This window comes from Dermacentor albipictus, chromosome 1, assembly GCF_038994185.2.
Source record: "Dermacentor albipictus isolate Rhodes 1998 colony chromosome 1, USDA_Dalb.pri_finalv2, whole genome shotgun sequence".
Classification (NCBI taxonomy): domain Eukaryota; kingdom Metazoa; phylum Arthropoda; class Arachnida; order Ixodida; family Ixodidae; genus Dermacentor; species Dermacentor albipictus.
In genome coordinates this window covers 255,789,346-255,811,038 of record NC_091821.1, presented here as the reverse complement: position 1 = coordinate 255,811,038, position 21,693 = coordinate 255,789,346, and the positions used below count along the sequence as shown (strand labels likewise).

At 46.5% G+C, this 21,693-nt stretch overlaps 1 protein-coding gene and 1 long non-coding RNA gene across 3 annotated transcripts in view; both read left to right on the top strand.

The window, feature by feature from the left end:
- Nucleotides 1–20,550, top strand: part of LOC135901692 (WD repeat-containing protein 86-like) — a 112,471-nt gene extending 91,921 nt beyond the window's left edge. For both annotated transcript variants that reach the window (XM_065431542.2, XM_070531178.1), the window contains one exon: nt 20,097–20,550. In XM_065431542.2, coding sequence (XP_065287614.1) covers nt 20,097–20,288 — 192 coding nt within the window. In that variant the 3' untranslated portion in view covers nt 20,289–20,550. The remainder of the gene's footprint in view (nt 1–20,096) is intronic.
- Nucleotides 11,189–15,451, top strand: LOC139054327 (uncharacterized). Its single transcript, XR_011511146.1, has 2 exons — nt 11,189–11,614; nt 13,437–15,451. It is a non-coding gene; the product is annotated as an uncharacterized lncRNA (long non-coding RNA).
- Nucleotides 20,551–21,693: the final 1,143 nt, after the last annotated feature.

Below are 21,693 nucleotides of genomic sequence, written 5' to 3'. Positions count from 1 at the left end.
AGCTGTGTCTTACCTGTACTCACCTACGGGGCAGAAACCTGGCGGCTTACGAAAAGGGTTCTACTCAAATTGAGGACGACGCAACGAGCTATGGAAAGAAGAATGATAGGTGTAACGTTAAGGGATAAGAAAAGAGCAGATTGGGTGAGGGAACAAACGCGAGTTAATGACATCTTAGTTGAAATCAAGAAAAAGAAATGGGCATGGGCAGGACATGTAATGAGGAGGGAGGATAACCGATGGTCATTAAGGGTTACAGACTGGATCCCAAGGGAAGGGAAGCGTAGCAGGGGGCGGCAGAAAGTTAGGTGGGCGGGTGAGATTAAGAAGTTTGCAGGGACGGCATGGCCACAATTAGTACATGACCGGGGTTGTTGGAGAAGTATGGGAGAGGCCTTTGCCCTGCAGTGGGCGTAACCAGGCTGATGATGATGATGAATACGGGCCCTAAGTGCGTTTACGAATACGGGCCCTTCCAAATACGGGCCGTACGTACGTTTAAGAATACGGGCCCTTAGGAATGCGGGCCCTAAGAGCGTTTACGAATACGGGCCCTAAGTGCGTTTACGAATACGGGCCCTCACGAATATGGGCTCTAAGCACGTTTATGAATACGGGCCCTAAGTGCGTTTACGAATACGGGCCCTAAGTGCGTTTACGAATACGGGCCCTTCCAAATACGGGCCGTAAGTGCGTTTACGAATACGGGCCCTTCCAAACACGGGCCCTAAGTGCGTTTACGAATACAGGCCCTTACAAATGCGGGCCCTAAGTGCGTTTACGTATACGAACCCTTACGAATACGGGCCCTAAGTGCGTTTACGAATACGGGCCCTTCCAAACACGGGCCCTAAGTGCGTTTACGAATACGGGCCCTTACGAATACGGGCCCTAAGTCCGTTTACGAATACGGAGCCTTGAGAATCGATAGAAAGACAGGAACTGTTTATTCGGATGTTTTCTAAACCACTTTGCAACTTTCTAATAGGAATTTCTTTCCTAGCTTCATTGCTTCAGTAGTTAGTTAATCAATCTTGACTAATTATCTAGATAAACAAAATACAAAAATAGCGTGACAAACGGCATACAAAAGTGAGCAACATGCAATTTGTTGCGTCATCTTAGAGTGCATCGGCATATTTTTAAACTCTGGCTAAAGTTATTTAAAACACCCTGTATAATGCGTCAAACAAGGAAAATAAACATGTTGCGCTATCACAGATTCAGATATCAAAGAACCCTAAGACACCCCAGAGTGCGTTAACGAATGGGGGCCCTAAGTGTGCTTACGATTATGGACCCTTACCAATACCTAAGTGCGTTTACGAATATACCCTACAATACCCTAATTGCGTTTACGAATAGAATAGCGGTGGCCATCCCGACGCGTCGTGGGCACTTACCGCGACAAAAATGTACGTGAGAGGATGAAAAGTGGCGACGCCAGACGCGTGGCCTGGGCCCTGTCAGCGTCAGTTTGCGCGTTACAAGGCCTGCATCGCTGCATCTTTGTGCCTCTGCATCTCTTTAAGGACTTACGAGGACAGACCCAATTATCCCGCACGTGTGTCCATCGTCTTAACTGTTGTATTTTCCTGTGGCGTCGACATTGGCGCAAAACTGCTCTGTAATCTTACAAAGCTTACTGCCATTCCTCGCAACGTTCTCCGCGTTGCTGGGTTCTACCGACCCTCTTATGCACGTATACCGTCTTAATCAGACCATAAGAGGCAGAAGTGCACGGCATCATGTGCTGCTAGGCAATATCTAATGGCTGTCAATGTTGCAGCCTTTGAGTATAACGTAAAGAGTGTTTTTTTCATCGCGCGCATCAGACCATGTGACGCTGCTGCTCTGCGACACATACCATTCGATTGAGCTGATAGTGCACAAAGCCAGGCGCTAAAAGTTGTTCCCTTTAAGTGCGATAACCCGTTAAGTGCGTAAGCAGCTCGGGGTTTTCAAAGTTTTTCGCTCGTAAGTGTTTTTTTGCCATTGGCTGGCCACGTTTGCTAATAATATCTCCAACATCGCGATTGGCTCGCAGCTGCTCTTGTGAACAGTTATAGCGTAAGAGCTCTTTTTGTGAATGCGGGCCCTAACCGCCAGCAATACGTACTTAGCGGTAGCATTTAACTGAGCAGAAAGGAGCAAAAAAAAAGTGATTTTTTAACGATACTGCAGAATGTGGGAGCACTGAAGCGAGAACAATGTAACCGCATGCGAAATTCGCAAGTAGTGTTGCCGAAAACTACAGGGGAAGCCTTTCCTGAAAAGAGCAGACTTCTCCCGGCCTACGTCACGGCGAACCAGTCACGTGATATTCGGGCACACGCAGGAGTGTTCGGTGGGCAAAAAGAGGACCGCACGGGCGGACAGACTCGTGTATCGTGGGTGTTCTTCCTTTTTTGTTTATGTGTTTTTTGCGTGTCTGCCGAGCCGTTTCGTCATGCCGGCGGTGCCCTATACGTATCGCTACGTGGCTATATAGACAGCTGCCGAGTCGCAAGTTCGGCCAACACTGCGGATCGTTTTTATTGCGATAGCAATTATATGCACACTCCAAGCGCATTTCTACTGTCGGCGTCGGCGTCGCCGTGAGGTTCCGTATAAAAGTCCAAGGGCGATGACACCGTCGCGGTGCGTCCTACGCTGTATGCGGGAGCGAAAGCGTGCGAAGAGTGCCGACTATCGCGGCTGCTCCACCTCGTCCGCCGCCCAAAAGCGACGAACGCGAAGAGGAAGCGCGCCGTCTCTCGCGCCCGAGGCACCCAACGTTGCGAGGCGCCGGGGAAGGGGAGGGAGGGCGGCGGCGTTCTCTCCAGCTTCAAATGCGCACGTGACGGCTTGCGCGCGGCCGCGCGGCGGTATCTTCGGAGTGATCTGCGTTTGGGGCAGAGTCTAGGTGTGTCGGCGGCTCGTAGCTTTGCGCTGATGCGATAGACAACACGAATGTCACTTTGCTCACTGCTGCTTTATCATTGAAAAGGAAGGCGTACAATCAGTGCATTTTACCAGTGCTGACATATGGCGCAGAGACTTGGAAACTAACAAGGAATCTTGAGAACAAGTTAAGGACCGCTCAAAGAGCGATGGAACGACGATTGCTTGGCATAACATTAAGAGAGAGAAAGAGAGCGGTTTGGATCAGAGAGCAAACGGGTATAGACGATATTCTAATTGACATCAAGAGAAAAAAAATGGAGCCGGGCAGTTCATAACCATTGGACCATTAGGGTTACAGAATGGGTACCAAGAGCAGGGAAACGGCAATCGAGGACGGCAGAAGACTAGGTGGAGCGATGAAATTAGGAAATTCGCGGGTGCTAGTTGGAATCGCTTGGCGCAGGACAGGGATAACTGGAGATCGCAGGGAGAGGCCTTCGTCCTGTAGTGGACATTAAACAGGCTGCTGCTGCTGCTGCTGCTGCTGCTGCTGCCGCTGCTGCTGCTGCTGCTGCTGCTGCTGCTGATGATGATGATGATGATAATTTTCACTGACGTTGTTGCATGTCGCACATTGAAGCACTCCACCGCATAACGTATATCAGTTTCCCTCCCCTCGAAGAAAGTGCGACATGTCTGAAGCGATGTTATTCAGAGCCCTTCTTCTTGCTCATTCAATCGTCTTTATATTCCTGTATTACAAAAAATATGCATTATTCATGTACATATTCAAAGCCAATTTTTTTCGAATAGTCGCATACGATGGCATTCGATTTTTTTTCCTTTAGCATTCGAACAGCCGTAATTCTCGCATAAACGCTCAGCATCCTCGAGCAAAAAGACCAAAAAAAATTATAAGAAGTAAAAAAAAATAGAAACAAATCTTTCCTGCCTTTTTTAGATCATTCGGGAGTTCAATCGTTTAGCGCGGCCGTACAACTTAGCGGCATGCGAATAACGAAAAGACACTCGAAAGCAGTACATAAGGGTTGAAATCTGGGCCAGTTGGTACATACTTGAACGAAAAAAAAAAAGTCAAAAACACAACGTGAACCTTTCCTCTTGTCATTTGTGTTTTTGACAGGTATTTTTTTGTTCAAGCAGTACGTACACACACAAAAATAAAAGTATATCAGTTGAGATTTATCACTAAACGCGAGAGGAATGCATTAACATTACGTCGCGACTCTCTGAAGTCCCGGATTCATGATTTAAACGGCGTTCACCATATTGCAAAGTGTTCTTTAGGAGCTCACTCGACACACGGCCTGCCTCTTCGAGTAGTGACATGCACCTGACGGCGGTCCGTAGCAGCATACCACCGCCAATTGCAACATATATATATATATATATATATATATATGTGTGTATATTCACTGTGTGACCGGTTACCGCCACTTCACACACGCACATTTTTTTTTACTGTGGCACTCCGAATGCTACTGCATCAACTAAATAAAAAAGGAGGGGGGAGGGGAGAGGTGCGTAGGCAAGGGCATTTGGTAAGCCTTTCTGCACAGCGAGGGCAGCTCATAGGCAACACTGTGTTCTCTATGGTATCAATTATTTCCTGGATAGCGCGCGGCTCTGCGCCTAGGCGCTTAATTATGAATCAGAGCGCGAAACCCGAAAAAGAGGTGCTGCCGCATGATCTTTCGCGGGTAAGCTGTTGCAGCGTATGTGAAATTGTTGTGAGGAACAAACAAGGTCGTTTGCAAATGACTAATGGTGTCCACGTGCCGAAGGCCTGAAACCCAGCGCGCCTCTTGCGTGCTGAAAAACTTTCTATGATAAATGGTACGAAAATGCCATTGGATAATGCTCGTTGTTTTATACCTTTATTTGCAGTTGAAGCTCGCCGCTATAATTTCTTAACGCCTGGTTGTGCGAGCACTCGGCGACGGGCAAAATGAGTCTTCACACCACTGCCACGCGTTAAGGAAACGCAGGAATCTCATTCACTGCTGTCGTGCTCTATCGTGCGGATTGGGAACCGTGCACGTTCCGAGCGCTGGGGGGGGGGGGGGGGGGGGGCACGAAACGACGGTCTTGAAGACGGCCGTGTGAGCTGAATAATAAATTATTAGCCAAAAAGGAAGATAGTCGCAACTGAAATATTCAACTAAAGCTTTCTGGCCAATAATTGAGCGTTGCAGTCGAAAGAGAGCGCAATCGCAGCCGACCATGCTTAAATACCGAGTTATTATCCGTGAATAAATAACGTAAGAAGGCCGCGAGTTTAGTATCGTATGTTCTAGGATTAAGGAAAGTTGATCCAAAGTTTCACTTCTTGTAACAATCCAGTGGCTCTTCTTTTCCAAAACAAAGGACACTTTACTGTTTCTTTTGAAATATTTAACGGATGCACTTAATGCATATTCGGAGAAGTTGAAAAGTGCAGGTCAAAGCTTCTAGAAAGTAAAGACGCAGACTGCTGCAAGCAGGGAGGACACTAAATATAATATTGCATTAATTAATTAATTAATTAATTAATTAATTAATTAATTAATTGATTGATTGATTGATTGATTGATTGATTGATTGATTGATTGATTGATTGATTGATTGATTGATTGATTGATTGATTGATTGACAAACCTTTACAGGCCTTGTTGCAAAATAGGGGTCCCGGTCTTGCCTCGACGCACCGCGACGTAGTTTCCGAAAAGCGCCAACACGTGTGTATAGGTTGAATGGTACGCATCACAGCGAGTTTTCTTGAAATGCTGTATGCGCGAGTTCATATCACGAGATGCACTGTTTCAGTAAGAGACCGCGAGTTGAGCGAAACGATTGCAATACTTCGAGGTCAGTAGAAAACCCCTCTTGTACGTGTTGTTCTGTATCCCAGCGAGCCGCCTGTACCCCAGAACTGGAGAACAAGTATGTTTGGTTCTTGCAGCGGAGGAAAAAATAATAAGCGCCCCGTTGTACCTCAACCCACGCGAGATCTACGAACCCGCGAACGACTGCCGCCGTAGGGCACAGCTGGTGGATGTTGTGTCGGCCTAGCATTTTTTTGTGCAGTGTCAGGGAAAACGTTCACAAGAGCCGTAGGCTCTGCTTTGGTGCAAGTGATCAAAGCTCGGCGTATAACTCAACGTCCGTGCACAAAACGCTAGATATTGGCCGGTGCTATTGCAGTCTCACTTTCTTGCTTTGGCGAAAAATACAACAACCTGCTTTGATCGACCCCACGACCGGCTGCAAAGTCTGCGTATACTTTCTTTTTTAATTTCCAACCAGCCTCGATCACTTTTCTTCCTTCCTTTCTATTCTTTTTTACACAGACCCGCAAAGAGTTCAGTGGAGATTCGAGACTCGGAGAAAGCGGCCTTTGATCCAAAAATGCCCAAGTCTAACTTGCATTAGCTAGGTTTGCCGGCTACCGCAGCTTTCCTACACAACCGTGCATCATCTCAAGATTTCAATCATCCAGCGTCCATCAATGGCTGTTCAAAAAAAGAAAAAGAACATCGATATATTACAAGCACGTTTATCCCGTCAGATATATGTTTCCCACCTGAATGAAAAATCTGCATCGACTGATTTTTGCATAACAAGGGCCGAACATGTGCTATCAGTAATAGTACCCTAAGCTCTCCTCTATCTTTTCTTCACCTTTCTGCACCTTTCTCACGGCCGCAGGACAAATCAGCTCTCCACTGAGGAGTGAGACACGATGTCCGTCGCCCTTCATTGGCTACCTCCTTTTCTCCTTTCACTCTAACAAAATTATTACTATTACTACTCTAAAGTGTAAGTCTCACAATTGATTTGTGCGACATGTAGTTCTTCAACATGCTAGAGAAATCTCATCACGACGCCTTCACTCCATCTTCTCCCTCTCTCTCTCTCTTTCTTTGCGCATTTTCTCCTCTCGGAAGGCAGCTTTTGGTGACGGGAATCCGACCCGCTTTATACACTATACCTTGGGTTCACCAACGAAACCTTATTGCCGATGAACTATCGGCACGAAGGTTACTCCGAAACTAACATGTAAAGTTCGCTTCGTGGTCAGCACAAAAGAACAGAGTTCACGTAGACATGCGCCACGCAATGTCAAAGCGAAGCTTTTACCTCTTACCCGGGATTTCGCATTCGTAGGCCTCTCCTCACCGGATATATTTGTGGACATACGTATATAGACAACTTGGGTCACTGGGTGTGCAAGTGTGCCAATAGGCAACTTGCTGCTGGCTGCTATCTGGCTTAGCAGACAACCTGGGTATATGTACCGATTTTCGACCAGTCCCCCCTAGAACGGATGTACCACTGTGACACAATGGGTATGACGCCTTAATTGTATTCAATTGTGCGTCGTACTTCTCTGTACACACCTCTCATCACGATCCTTTCCTTGACAAGCATCGTCTTCGTCCTTGTGGCTAAGCAGGTGTTTGTGTAATCCGCCACTGCTACGTCGCTCATTCAAGCAAGCTTCGCGTCATTTGGATGTCATTATTGTGTTGGGTCCGAGTGCGCCTTTCTTCTACAGAGTCTAAATCTATGGAAGCCCCGCATAGGCACCAAAAAAAACCTGAAAGCGAGCGGAGAAACACGTGTCCTGCGCCAAGGAGAGAGCATAAAATATTTATAATACAAGGAATTTAGAATTTAGAAATTTAGCACAGAAAATGTTTCGTGTAAACGAAGACGTGTCGAGGCTAGTTGCTTACAGCGGACTGTAGGCTTCAACAGCGGAATGCTGACGCTAATGGGCGTGTCCCTGTACGTGTCTGTACGGCGCTGCACGACTCTATACACGTACATGCTAGTCGGCTAACGCAATTGACTGTTTGCAGGCGTTGCGTAAACAAGGTCTCGTGATTAACGAGCGACAAGCAGCGCTTAAACCAGTGAACTGAAATTTTCGCGGTGACCGAGACCATCTAGAAACGCTTGGCGGGTCCCAAAGGCGCAACACAGGAGAGACAAGCACAAGACGCCTGTTTGCGACATTCTTTATTATTATTATCCTTTTGCCGTGAAAAACCAGGCATACCAGCCTAGCAGGCGAAAGTTCAGGGCTTCTGCGCTTACTGCAAATCACCCCAGCTGTCACACTTATGTGCAGGCTCAGGCTTTCTCCCTTTCGCAACGCATTCAACTGCTACTGAATACTCTGCAGATAGCTGTCTGGAGCGCAAACGCCGATTGCCTTTCCCTGTTTTGCCTGTAAGTCTTTTAGGCCATGACATTTACTTCTTCGAACAAGGCGGCAGGTTTACATATTCATGTGCCAAGCAGCCCTTGTGCACATACAAAATAGATACTGTTCCGCTGCTTTCCTGTAAGGCAACGAAACATCATGTATGTTTAACACAAGGCTGCCGTCACAAGCAGACACGCGAAAAAGGTGCTTTCAACACATTCTCATTGTGCCGACAGCACTGCGTAACGCCGTTGAACTGTACGTGCTACGACGTATGCGTTAAACTTACTAAACTGTCTTGTTGCACGTAACTACGTCCATAAACGAGTCGAGCGGTAGGCAGGCACTTCGGTGGGAGGCAAGAGCAGAAACATAAATGATTTACTTGAAGGCTGCGTACTCGAAAGCTAATACCTTCGGCGCATGTGCACGTTTCAAGAATATAATCTTTTGTGAATAACGCAGTGTTTTTCCTCTTGTATGAATGTCTGTTTGCGCAATCATTGTCAGTTACATTGCCAATCGCTGTGCCTTTCCAGCGCAGCCCTGTGAACCTACTTATAGTTGACTATCTTGTTGCACTGAACGCACCCACGCACAGTCGCGTTCAATATGACCTACAGAAAAGTAGCTGCGGTCTTAGGGGCTCCGACTGCACGACGGCGCCGGCACACGAAAAAGTGCATTAATAAATAGCGGTAATTCGAAAGGTGTTCTTCAGTTATTCGTAGGTCCGCGCAGCCGTGCGGTCTCTGAACAACTTCGACCACGGGCAATGTGTTCATATTGAACAAGCAAGCTCATATTCAACCGCAAGCTCAATATTGAGCAAGCTAATATTCAACCGGATTGTACCTCGCAGTCCCAATGACAGCAGCCCCCCCCCTCCCCAACCCCAACCTCCCTCCGCTCAACAAGGGCCGAATTCGCACACATTTTCGTTCGTAAGTGCCCTTTGCTATTTTGGCCGGCCGCCTTCGCAAATAACATTTCGAGCTTCAGAATTGGCTGGAATTTCTTTTTTGATGCGAAAAATTCTAGCGCAAAATGTCTTTCGTCTTAAATCCATGTGGAACGAATTCTGAGGATGGCACCGGTTTCGAGATATAAACCGTCAAACGTTCAGTCAAAATGCATTGCTGTTCTCTAACAGACCGCCATTGTATGTATTAAAGCGCAAAAATATAACTGGAACGCCAATATACGTATTTCGTCGCACACTTTGGGAATGAGTACCTAGAAACCGATGTCATCGTGAGAATTGCTTCCAAATGGCTACACTATGCCAACTCACTGGCTACAATTCGTAAATGACCATATGTGCCGCATAATATTTTGAAACTTGTTTAGTATAATTTTGTTAACTAGTCGAGATTATGCATTTCGAGTTCTTGAGAAAGTAATGTCCGCCTATTTAAGTAAATCAACTCAAGAAATAGAATTGCGCCATCAGGCACAGGCTGCCTTGAAGAGCTAGCAGGTCGTCGGCGGCTCGTTACCTATGACAGCAAAGAGGAATCAATGTCGTTATCATGGTCAGATACTGACAGAAAACTTTAAGTGCTTACACGAGACATCACGTTCTCCATGTGAAACACCCCAAGTTTTCAAAACAACTGGCTACACCCCCTATTCGCTCCGCTTTCGATAGACTGATATTCCCATTCGTTCCGCGCGCGCCCTCTATATTTCTTTCGCGTGCTTGCTTATTTCTGCTATTTCGTTTTTCGTTTTTCTTTTTCGGCTTACCCTTCCTACATTGTAGGGTAACAAATTGAAAGCTTCTCTACCGCTTGACATCTCTGCCTTTCCCATCTAATCTCTCTCTCTCTCTCTCTTTCACTTACGTCCCAACTGGACTCCACCAACGCGAGGGCCACCCTGCTTTTTCGGCTATGTCCAGGATTGGCCTTTACGAAATATATTGTTTTTCGTGTTGGAATGAGGCCTATAACGCTACGTGCGATGACTGTGGTCGCGCGGAGAACCTTAAACACGCTCTGTGCGACTGTCCTTGCTGTAGCTTGCTCGCTTTGATAACAGACCATTATTATAGCAAACCATTTTGTAATGCCCACCTCATAAGCTATCGCAGGAGAGGGGGACGAAGGAACTGCTGCACTTTTTGAGCACAACAGGCCCGCACTAGCTGCTGTAGCCTGAATTAATGTTCCTTGTGCGGCACGTGATCTGGTGCAATGAAGCTCTGTAGTGGCCGTGACCGGCTGTGATTTTGTGTCTGTGCTCTCTGTCTCTCTCTATTTTTTCCTTATCCTACTCCCTCGTTCTCCAGTGTTAGGTAGCAAGCCGGATTTTCCATTCTAGTTACCCTCGCTGCCTTTAAGAATCAAAATTAGAATTTATGATCAGAGTTTCAGTAATGTTACCAGCACTTAGTATACAGCAGGAGGTCCCATATTCAAAGACTGTACGGGACCACCTGTTCAAAAAAATTAACGAAGATGACAAGTCAAAGCAACAGTAGCATAGTATTGAAAGTGGTACGAGGAGATAAAAAAGCGAATTGAACAAAATTGATTACAAATAATAACAGCGTACCAAGATATAATATCAGCGTGAGAAAAATTGCATGTACATGAGAGAAAAGACAATAACTAACATTGCTCCAAGAAACTCATTATATATATACAATAAACATTATCCTTAGTCTGTCCATAATAAGTACCTTCTTACTTATCTTTTACCTCTGTAGAAAGATCTTACGCATTTTATTATGAGTGGTAGTGTGTTTATTATTCATATGGAAGTAAGTTCTATACTCTGCTTACCATGGTTCTTACGGACTCTCGACAAAATAAAATTGTTATTTAACGCGAATTCGGTCGTATTAAAAATCATAAGGTGAGACGGTAAGTTGCGATGGGCGGTGAATCATTATTCACAGATCTGCGGAAGAAAATACCCGTGTTGCATTTGATTAGCCCTGAAATCGTTAGGATATTTGTTGTATCCTTCTTTCTTGTTTCAGTTTCATTTCTTTCAGTGTACATATCGTCACCGTCATTCAATATGATTTCCTATATAAGTTGCTTTACTGTGACGAATAAAGGGAGTTGCAGACTGCGCTTGCGTGGTCCCGTGTCATGCGTCTGGTCTGAGCCAGACACCACATATTGGCGACGAGGGTCAGTATCGGAGCCATGCCGCTCGGGTGTTTCCCAGCACCGCCCCCTTTCTTGCCTGCACCCGGTGACCCGGCTGTACCTTGGCAGCAGTGGAAACGCGTATTCCTGAATTTCCTGGAGGCCATTGGCGGCGATGAACTGCAGCCGAAGCGTCGCAAGGCAATTCTGCTCAACTCGCTCGGGGTTGAAGGCCAGCGAATATTCTACAGCATCCTTGCACAAGGAGCAGACGTGACCGCGGACGCCAAGGCCGAGGACAAGGTGGACCAGTTCAAGGACGCGCTTGCTACACTGGATACGCATTTCGCAAGCGCTACGTATGATTTGGTGGAGCGGCGCCGGTTTCGCCAAAGAAGACAACTGCCTGGTGAGACCTTTCAAGCATTTACAAACAGTCTTCGGGACCTTGCGTCTACTTGCAATTTTGGCAGTGCTACCGATAGCATGATTCGAGACCAATTACTGGAAGGCACTTCGTCACGAACAAACCGTGAACGCATGCTTTATGAAGGGTCTTCGCTTACACTGCAGCGTGCTGTTGACATCGGGAAGCAAATTGAGCAAACGCAACAAGAGCTCGGGGAATTCGCGCATAGCACTGTGAACAAGATTCAAGATGTGCGAAAAAGGTCAGACTGAGCAAGGAAGTTGCTACAGGTGCGGCTCGTCATCGCATATGGCTAACTCGACTGCATGTCCGGCGAGGAACAAGCGTCGCCACTCTTGTGGAAAAATTGGTCACTTTTCAAGCATGTGCAAATCGAAGAAAAAGAAATATGCCGTTCGAAAGCCCGAGAAAGCCAACGCCGTCACGGTACTTCAGATCGGTGACCGTAATGCGTCGGCGAAAGATATTCGAGCCAACATTTCTATCGGGAAGATAAGATTGTCGTTGATTGTCGACACGGGCGCTACGGTTTCATTGCTCAGTGAAGAGCACTACCACAAATATCTAGCCAACACCTACTCATTGCGACCGCCGACTGCCAATTTGTGTAACTATTCCGGAGAACAAATCAAGTTAAGCGGTTGCTTTCTTGCTGACGTATCTTACAAGGGAAACAGAGCCAGTGTGCTCTTTCATGTCACAACCAAGGGCACTTCGCTGCTGGGGCTTGATGCCGTTCGGAGCCTGGGAATCACTATCAACGGCTCAACCTTGAATTGCTGCCAGGTGACATGCCCTGATTCACTGCCTTCAGAATTCACGCAAGAGTTTGCGCACTTGTTCACGGAACAGTTAGGGCATGTGAAAGGCTTTGTTCACCATGTTAAATGCCGTTCATCTGTGAAACCAGTCGTCGCGAAGCTCCGACGCCTGCCACTCACGCTACGGCAACAGGTATCGGTAGAGATACGACTGCTGGCCGAAGATATAATTGAACCTGTCGACGCATCGGAGTGGATTTCACCGATCGTCGTCGTTAGGAAGAAGGACGGTTCAATTAGGTTGTGTGTGGACCTACGTGAAGTGAACAAGGCAGTAATTGCCGATGCTTTTCCTCTTCCGCATACAGAGGAACTACTTCATGAACTAGCTGGAGGAACGTGCTTCTCAAAGCTCGACTTAGCGTCGGCATACCACCAGCTAGAACTGACTCCGGAAAGTCGGGGACTAACCACCTTTATCACACACGAAGGATTGTTTCGTTTTAAGAGAGTGTGTTTTGGCCTTGCATCTGCCCCTTCAGCCTTTCAGAGAATGATGCAGCATATTTTGAAAAATTGCAAAGGCGTACTTTGTTACATTGATGATGTGATTGTGTGGGGCAAGACACGTGAGGAGCACCACAAGAATCTACACCAGGTGCTAAAACGCATCAGTGATTCAGGTTTAAAGCTCAACCAGAAATGCACATTTGCTGTTTCAGAACTATCCTTTTTAGGGCATACGGTGAGCTCAAAAGGGCTTACACCATTGCAGTCTAAGGTTGACGCTATTGTCAAAGTGCCTGCTCCTCACGATGTTGCCACTTTGAGGTCATTTTTGGGTCTCGCTGGTTACTATGCTCGGTTTGTGCCGCGATTTGCTGATCTTGTCGAGCCACTTAGAAGGCTCCTGCGGTCTGGTCAACAGTTCACGTGGGATGATGAGGCTGAGCGTAGCTTCCAGCTTGTTAAGACAGCTTTGTCTTCAAGCCCAGTCATACAAATGTTTAACCCTGACCTTGATGTAATTGTTACGACAGATGCTTCTGATAAGGGACTGGGAGCCGTTCTTCAGCAACGCGATGGTGACAGCGTACGCACGGTGGCCTTCGCATCGCGTGCCCTGACTCCTGCTGAGCGGAAGTACTCCGCTGGGGAACGTGAGGCCCTTGCTTGTCTCTTCGCGTGCGAGCGCTGGCACGTCTACTTGTGGGGTAGAAAATTTTTGTTGCGTACGGACCATCAGGCACTAGTGACGTTACTTTCAGCTGCCGGTACAGGACGCCGACCTTTGCGTATATCCAGATGGTCAGCTCGACTTTTGTATTATAACTTCGACATAGAGTACCATAAGGGATCGCAAAATATCGTGGCAGATGCGCTTTCACGCCTACCTCTTGACTGTGATTCGCTGCAGACGATGCAGGAAGAAATTGTGTCCGTTGTATCAGAGTGCCTAACAAAGGAACGGCTGCAGGTGGCCACTGCTGCAGACAGCACACTGCAACAGGTTGTTGTACACGTGGTACATGGTTGGGCGCCTAGAAAAGCTTTGCCAGCAGAAATAATGCCGTACTTTAACGTGCGGGAAGAGCTTTCTTTCGTTGATGGCCTTTTGATGCGCGGCGAGCAGGTAGTTGTTCCGAGTGAATTAACCTCGCTCCTTGTTGGTTTTGCGCACGAAGGTCACCCAGGAATTGTGAGGACGAAGCAGAGACTACGTGATCTTTACTGGTGGCCGCGTTTGAATAAACAAGTAGAAGAAGCAATCCATTTTTGTCATATCTGCCAGGCCGCGGACAAGTCCGCTAAACCGTCGTTTGCACCGCTGCAGCCGGTGACGTTTACAGCGCTACCATGGCAGAAGTTAGCAATGGATATAGTGGGACCGATTGACTGGGCCCCTTCAAACTGTAGGTACATGATATCGCTGATCGATTATCATTCCAAGTGGCCTGAGGTTGCCTTTTCATCTACAGTGACGTCACAGAGCGTGGTCGATTTTTTGCAGACTGTGTTCAGCCGAGAAGGCTATCCGGAAGAAATTGTCACAGATAATGGGCCTCAGTTTAGATCGCAAATGTTCGAAACATTCTTGAGAGAGAGGGGTATTGTGCATCGTTGTTCTTCTCTGTACTATCCACAAGGAAACGGCGCGATTGAACGCTTTAATCGCGTGCTGAAAGATTTCATGCAGGTTGCCCGACTGGAACAACGGCCCCTCCAGGCTGCTGTGGTTGACTATCTCGGCATATATAGGTCGACGCCGCATGCGACAACGGGTGTGTCGCCAGCCAAGTTGCTTCACGGGCGCCAGCCAAGGACAAGACTCAATACAGTGGGTTTGCCGACAAGAGAGGGCGTCCATGCCAGTTCGAATAAGAATGTTCCTGCTAGGGTTAAGGCGAAGCAGACGTATGCAAAGCAGTATACGGACAGGAGGCGAGGTGCGAAAAGACCAGCCTTTTGTGTAGGGGACTTCGTTCGTGTACGCAAGCCAGCAGGCGGTGGGAAAGCGTCGGTAAACTACATGGGCCCTTTCAAGATTGTCGGCAGAAAAGGCAAAAATAGCTTTTTGATGAGCGACGGTCGTTGCTGGAACGCGTCTAAACTAGTTCGGGTTCCCTGCAATCAATCGCAGACAACAGAACAATGGGCATGGGAATTGCCTCACGACTACTCGGGTACCGCTGGGGCTGAAAGCCGCGCAGACGCTGAACATGGTGAACTGTTGCGATCGCCGGAAACAAGGGCTGAAGTTAATGAAGTGGTCGCTCCTTTAGAGGATTCGGCGGAGCAACCTTTGCGTCGCAGCACTAGGGTACGCCGACCTGTCGAAAGATTTGGGTTTTCTTTACCTGAACAATAAGTGTTTAGTTCGTGTTATTTTGGTTGTTGCAAATTACTATGTTGTATTTCAAGCGGGAGGTGATGTTGTATCCTTCTTTCTTGTTTCAGTTTCATTTCTTTCAGTGTACATATCGTCATCGTCATTCAATATGATTTCCTATATAAGTTGCTTTACTGTGACGAATAAAGGGAGTTGCAGACTGCGCTTGCGTGGTCCCGTGTCATGCGTCTGGTCTGAGCCAGACACCACAATATTGTTAGCACCTAATAGGAACTTGGCATTAGCAAAGTATGAATTGGATGCAGTAGTTTTACGGCTTCTATCTGAACTATCTGAAGAGATGCAAGTTGAGTGTGATAGGTGTTTCCCCAACATATTCTTCCATATTTAATACTCGAGTGAACAAAATAATTTTAAAGTGAGTGTAATGTGGCAAGTGCGAAGAATATAGGTGTCTTTTAATTAAGCTCTACATACCATATGCCATTTTCTTTTTCATATAAGCGATATGATCCTGACGTTTCAAGTCGCAATATAGTAGAATGCCACGGAGTGATGAACATGAACTTGGAGGAAACCAGCGGTGACTCAAAATGATAGCGGAATTGACCCTAAATTTCGCTAATGTGTAGTGACTATAACAAATCTAGTTTTCGTGGCAATAATAGATAACATGTTGGTATTACCTCCATTTCGTGCACTTTCTAGGCCACAATTTAGTCAATTAAAAAGAGATCACGTGCTGCTTTGCGCCCTTCTTGCATCACCAGCTGTGCATCACCGTGCTATGCATCACTAACTAGAATTACAAGTACTCCTAAAACGAGGTGTTTTTATGAAAGATAAATATAGTAGTATCATTAGAGTGCAGAATATGTCGTGAGGAAGAAAGAGTCAGACCAAACATAAATATTTACCAAAATATTGAAGTGATCCAAGGATAGTCTTGAGGCACAACCATATTAGTGGTTAGCTGTCTAGAGTAAGCATTATAAATAGAAGCCACTTGAACTCTGTCGTATAAGTATCTTTAGTAGCGAAAGGGCAGGATCACAAATGACAATTGTCTCGAGCTTAGCGAGTAAGATATTATGGTTTATGGTATCTAACGCTTATGTAAGGTCGATAACTATCAGGCGTACAAGAAATCGCTTATCGGCAATTTTTTTAATTGTTCATTACGATAGATTAGTGCCATGTCGATAGAATATCCACGACGAAAGCTGAACTGGCATGAAGAGATTATATGAGGGCGAATCAGAAAGTCTTTGCCCCTATCTTTTATTAGCCAAATAAGGTACATACAGGTAATTACAAATATACGTACTATTCTACATACCTTACGCTATATTTCTCCATGTCAATTCGTCAGCACCAGCTCCTTTTCCATGTGGTTCTCTTTCATGCACTTTTCTTCTTCAAATACAACCTCGTAATTGCCTTGGAAATATTCGGCTGTTATTCTTTCTGAGGTAATTTAATGCCGCTTCCCCTTCCAGTTTGTTTCCATTTTCGTCTAGGATATCTAGTTGCATTGTTGTTGACTTTTTGCCTAATAATTTTATGCGGTTCCAAAATATTCTAGGTGCGGCCTTCTTTTTCTCACGTCTTTCTGACAAACAACGTTCACTTTCACCTTTTATTTTTGCTTGAACCAGTAATTAGACCCCAGACTTTTTCTCCCGGTATATTTCCCATTTACCGGCTACTTCATCCTGCGGCAACTGCGCCTTCTTTGCCTGCCTGTGCCCTCGGGATGTTTTCCGTCGTTCGGCGATCGCATCTCGTATCTCCCTGTTCCCCCAGCTTCTCGGTTTCTTTTTTCCTTTCCCAAGAACTCGTTGTTTCTCTTTCCGCATTTCTGTCGTTATTATACTTAGAAGCTGACTATATTCCCGCTCTTTAATTGGTCATTTGCCAAGTTCGTCCTCGACTCTAGTGACTATATTTGTTATTTGCTCAGCGTTCAAATTTGAACTGGCCGTTTTGCGCTTCTTGCTCTCTTTCCCAACTACATATCCAATATTCAAAATGATGCGTTTATGCTCACTTCCTATGCTGCTATACTCTTCCTCGTCAATGACCATTTCTCTCAGCTTATCCTGAATTCTTTCTTTCACCAGACAGTAATCAATGGTCGATTGCCGGTTTTCCACTTCCCACGTGATCTGCCCTTCACACTTAGGCCCTGTGTTCACGATAACGAGGTTATATTGCTCGCAAAGATCTAGCATTGACTTCCCGTTGTTGTCGGTATAGCCATCTAGATTCTGTATGCGGGTATTCATGTCACCTAATAGGATAATTTCGGCATCATCCCGAAACCTTTGATATCAGTACTTATGCATTCCACTAACTCTTGACTAACTCTTGACTCTTCCACTAACTATCCCAGCCGTCAATCAGCGACGCAAGCGGCCTCCCCGAACGCTCATTGTCGTGCAAGCCTTCACGGATTTTTGAATACTTACAACACCGCCATCTCACGCTTCTCAAAGCGAAACATGGGGGCTGCATTTCCCGGTGTATTTCGATGGGCGTTCGTCCTTCGCTCCATAAAAAACGAATCACACTTCATTGTTCGTACGCCATAGACATGAGAAGCACAATCGCTATCTTCAACAACTGACAGCAGAGTCGTGCCGCGGAGCTACAACCAGATAAGGCTGGGCCGGTCGAAGAAAGGTCCACTGCTGGGAATGGATATGTTCAGTTCGCATTTATAGCCGTAATTTGGCTATACAAAAAATAGGAACACTCTTTCTGATTCGCCCTCGTACTAAATTTGGAAAGGCATTTTGTTTCATTTCGCCATTTCAATAATAATCTCGATAACTTTCCCAGAGCTAAATATAAAGCACCCGGTAGCTATAGCCATATCGCTAAGGAGGGAAAGGGGACACGCTGCACGATTTCATCTTTTCGTGATAGGGGCCTAAACAAATAACATTCGCGAAACTTGCTGGCTTCTATATTGCGTCACTTGGTGCCGTTTGCTTTTTTCGAACACAGTAAGCGAGTCCTTTTGCAATGCATTAAATGTTTGCTGATATTGCATGCACAGCCTTCAAAATCAGGTGCGTAGATGCGTATGTAGTTGTGGGTGGCCACAAAGTAACTTTATTCTTTACCCTATGCAAATGTAATTTTCGCCTGCCTGCCTACGTTCCCCTAAAAACGTAACCATGCAAGTACTTTTCTCTCGCTTTTCCTTCTCTTCGGTATACTCAGGGAGACGAGGAGGGGGGGGGGGGGGGGAGGAGAGAGGAGAGTGAGTGAGGGGGGTTAGAGAATGTTAAAGAATATCCATCGCTTATTTAACTATTTGTATCCCACACTGTTCGTAGACGAAGAAGACGATATTTAATGGTTGACTTTCCAAAAAATATCACAAAGTAGTAAACAAAAAATGCTTAATGACAACGTGGAAGAAAGTTCAGGCAGATACCGAGTCGAGTACATGGAGGGAAACTGCCGCTTTACTTTCTCTCGCTGCGCTGCTATCATGGCAAAATTAAATTATGGGGTTTTACGGGCCAAAACCACTTTCTGATTATGAGGCACGCCGTAGCGGAGGACTCGGGAAATTTCGACCACCTGGGGCTTTTTAACGTGCACCTAAATCTAAGTACACGGGTGTTTTCGCATTTCGGCCCCATCGAAATGCGGCCGCCGTAGCCGGGATTCGATCCCGCGACCTCCGTGCTCAGCAGCCTAACACCATAGCCACTGAGCAACCGCGGCGGGTCTGTCATGACAGGCAGTGTCGTATATAAGGTATATTTTGAAACGTTGAAGTGCCGCGAAAAACGAAAGTGGTATTTCAAAGTCTGCCGACACGCTCGAAATTCGCAGTGTTATTTTACATCCCCACAATATCTGCTGCCACTGGGATAAAAAGGGTTAATGGCGTTTCATCATGGTCCGGCGAAACTAAATGTGACCCCTGCGAAGGACACCGGAGTAGAATGCCGTAGAGTAGCTATACATAATTTCTTCTCTTGAGATAGAGAACACAGAAACGGGAACATTGGATATTCCACACTGCCTCTATAGCATCCAGGGGAACAGGAGAGAAGGAAAGTAAAGTAAAAGGCAGGGAAAAGGGCACGGTTCGAGCAGAGTCAGGGCCCGTTCGCTGGAATGCATATAACCCTTGATAAGTTTACAACGCTGTAAATAGTAATGTCAACAATAGGACAAAGCTGTCCCAGGACACCCGCAGGCAGCGCCAGACGTGTAGTATACGCTTGGTACCGCGCCGTACGGCTGTGCACGTGGCGAAATTGTCGAGCAAGATGTCTATCGCGCTACAAAAGGTGCGCTGAGCATCGTTGTTTTATTCGAGGCAGCAGCGTCGCCGCAGCGCGGGCGTTCCTTCCGCCGCGCACAAACCCGTATCCGTAAGCTACGCGACCGGTAGCGTCGCTGCGGTATTATGCGACGGCATCGAAGTGGTAGTGGCCGAGGAGATGCTCGACATTGTAGCTTACAAGTGGGTCAGTGCGGTCGTGGGAGAAACGCTAGCGCCGCAGTGAGGCTTCGACCTCCATCAAAACCAAGTGCAACTCTGCCGCACTGCTTTTCGGGCGCCTCGGTCAGCCGTGTCGATATGTGTATGCTCCATGCGCCTGGCGCTCTCCACGGACGTGGTGCTATCGCTGTCGACGTTTCTTTACCAATTTACGATGGCGTAAATTCAGTCCGGGTAAACGCTTTCTACACACGGGCCCAGATTCCTAACTTCACGTCCACGACAGCCCTAACCGCCATCTCTTCTACGCCCATGTTAAAGGGTAGGCACACTTCGGAGTATGAGCGTGAGTTTGATCGCAGCGGGCTTTCGCAGGTGGTGAAGGGCAAACTGTTCACCGGCTCGTACGACGGCAGTCTTTTCGTGTGGGACACAACGGGCGTGGTGGACGAGACGGTGTTCGGTGACGAGGTTATCCAGGAAGAGGACGACAATGAACTGCCTGACGACAGCGAGGAGGTGAAGATGGCCGTCAACTTTCTGGAGCCTTTCATCCACGAAGGCTGACGGCGTCCACCCACATCGAAACCGAAGTCAGCAGTTCAGAGGACCAGCTCGACGCTACTTCAGCCGGTAGAGAAAATTTTCAGGGATTCCAAATGAACGAGATTCGTGAGCAACGTGCACAAACGGCCAAATAATCTTGCTGCCGGCGCCACAAGCACTCGAGGAGTATCCGAGGCTTCTGACAGCTGAACAGATGTGATCTCCTTCAAGTATGGCTTTTTTCTACAATTTGTACTGCCCTATTCTAGTCAATAAACGCACGCTAAAACCTGTGGTGTGTCGTGTGGGAAGGAATTGCATATTTTTTTTCCATCAGTCAGGTCGTAGAAAATATTACAATGCCCTACGTCAGCAAACTCTCACATCTGATGCCTTTCACTTTTTGAGGGGTGTTTTTGAGGGGTGTTTTTGAGCATGTTGCCTTCGAATATTTCCAGTTCATTGGGAATAAATTTTAGATAACAGCTCCACCAGTTTTCTCAATAAACTTCAGTTACATAAGCTTCAACTGCTCCTTCACACAGACATTACACAAATAACGCTCAAACCAAATATGTTCAAAAAATGTAATCAAGTAGAATGTACAGTAGCAACATGGCATATGCCACTGAGGACTCTAAGACCCATAGGTGACATTACGTCTGCACGAAACATTCATGTGTTGTACGAGGACCAACCTTGAACAGGGAAGCAACTAGCAACATATCGACACGCTGGGTTCCAAGCCGGCATGGAGATTAATCGCTGGTTGAGCTCCCCGTTATTTTGTATATTACACAGGATCAGGTATGCACATTGTTCGCTGAATGTTGTTCCACTATGCTAAAGCCAAGCCGTGTGAAATCTTGGTAGAGCATTGCAGGCAGTTTCGAATGTTCACTGCAGTCGGTAGTGGGAACGTACTCGTACTCGGTGGTGCTGTGCTTCTCGGCTTCCTTCCTTTATAATACAAGGAAGCCTCAGTGCCGAGAGCAAAATCCTTTCTGAAAGCCCACACAGCCAAAGCGTTTGACGAATGGCTGGCTGTTTCAACGAAAGTAACGAAGCTTTTCTAGCAAAGTGATCCTTGAGGTCGCTGTCGCAAGTATATCTTAATGCGTAAACATTCTAAGCGCCTGATATTGCAAGGAGGTGTTTGGATGGAATTCAGTTTAAGAAAAATCAAAGAAAAAAAAAGCGACACGGAGGGGAAAAAAAGTAAGAAAAATGCCCCGTTCCTGAAGAAGATTGCTGTAAGCGATGAAAACGAACACTATCGATAAAGCAATGTTCTTAATCTTATGGCGCGTTTATCATTGTGCGATAGTAACGATATAACGCTCCACTAGTTTTTGTTTTGTGTACATATGTCGGTGCCACAGAAGCGCTTACCTCACATCAGCTACAACTGACACTTGACCGGCAA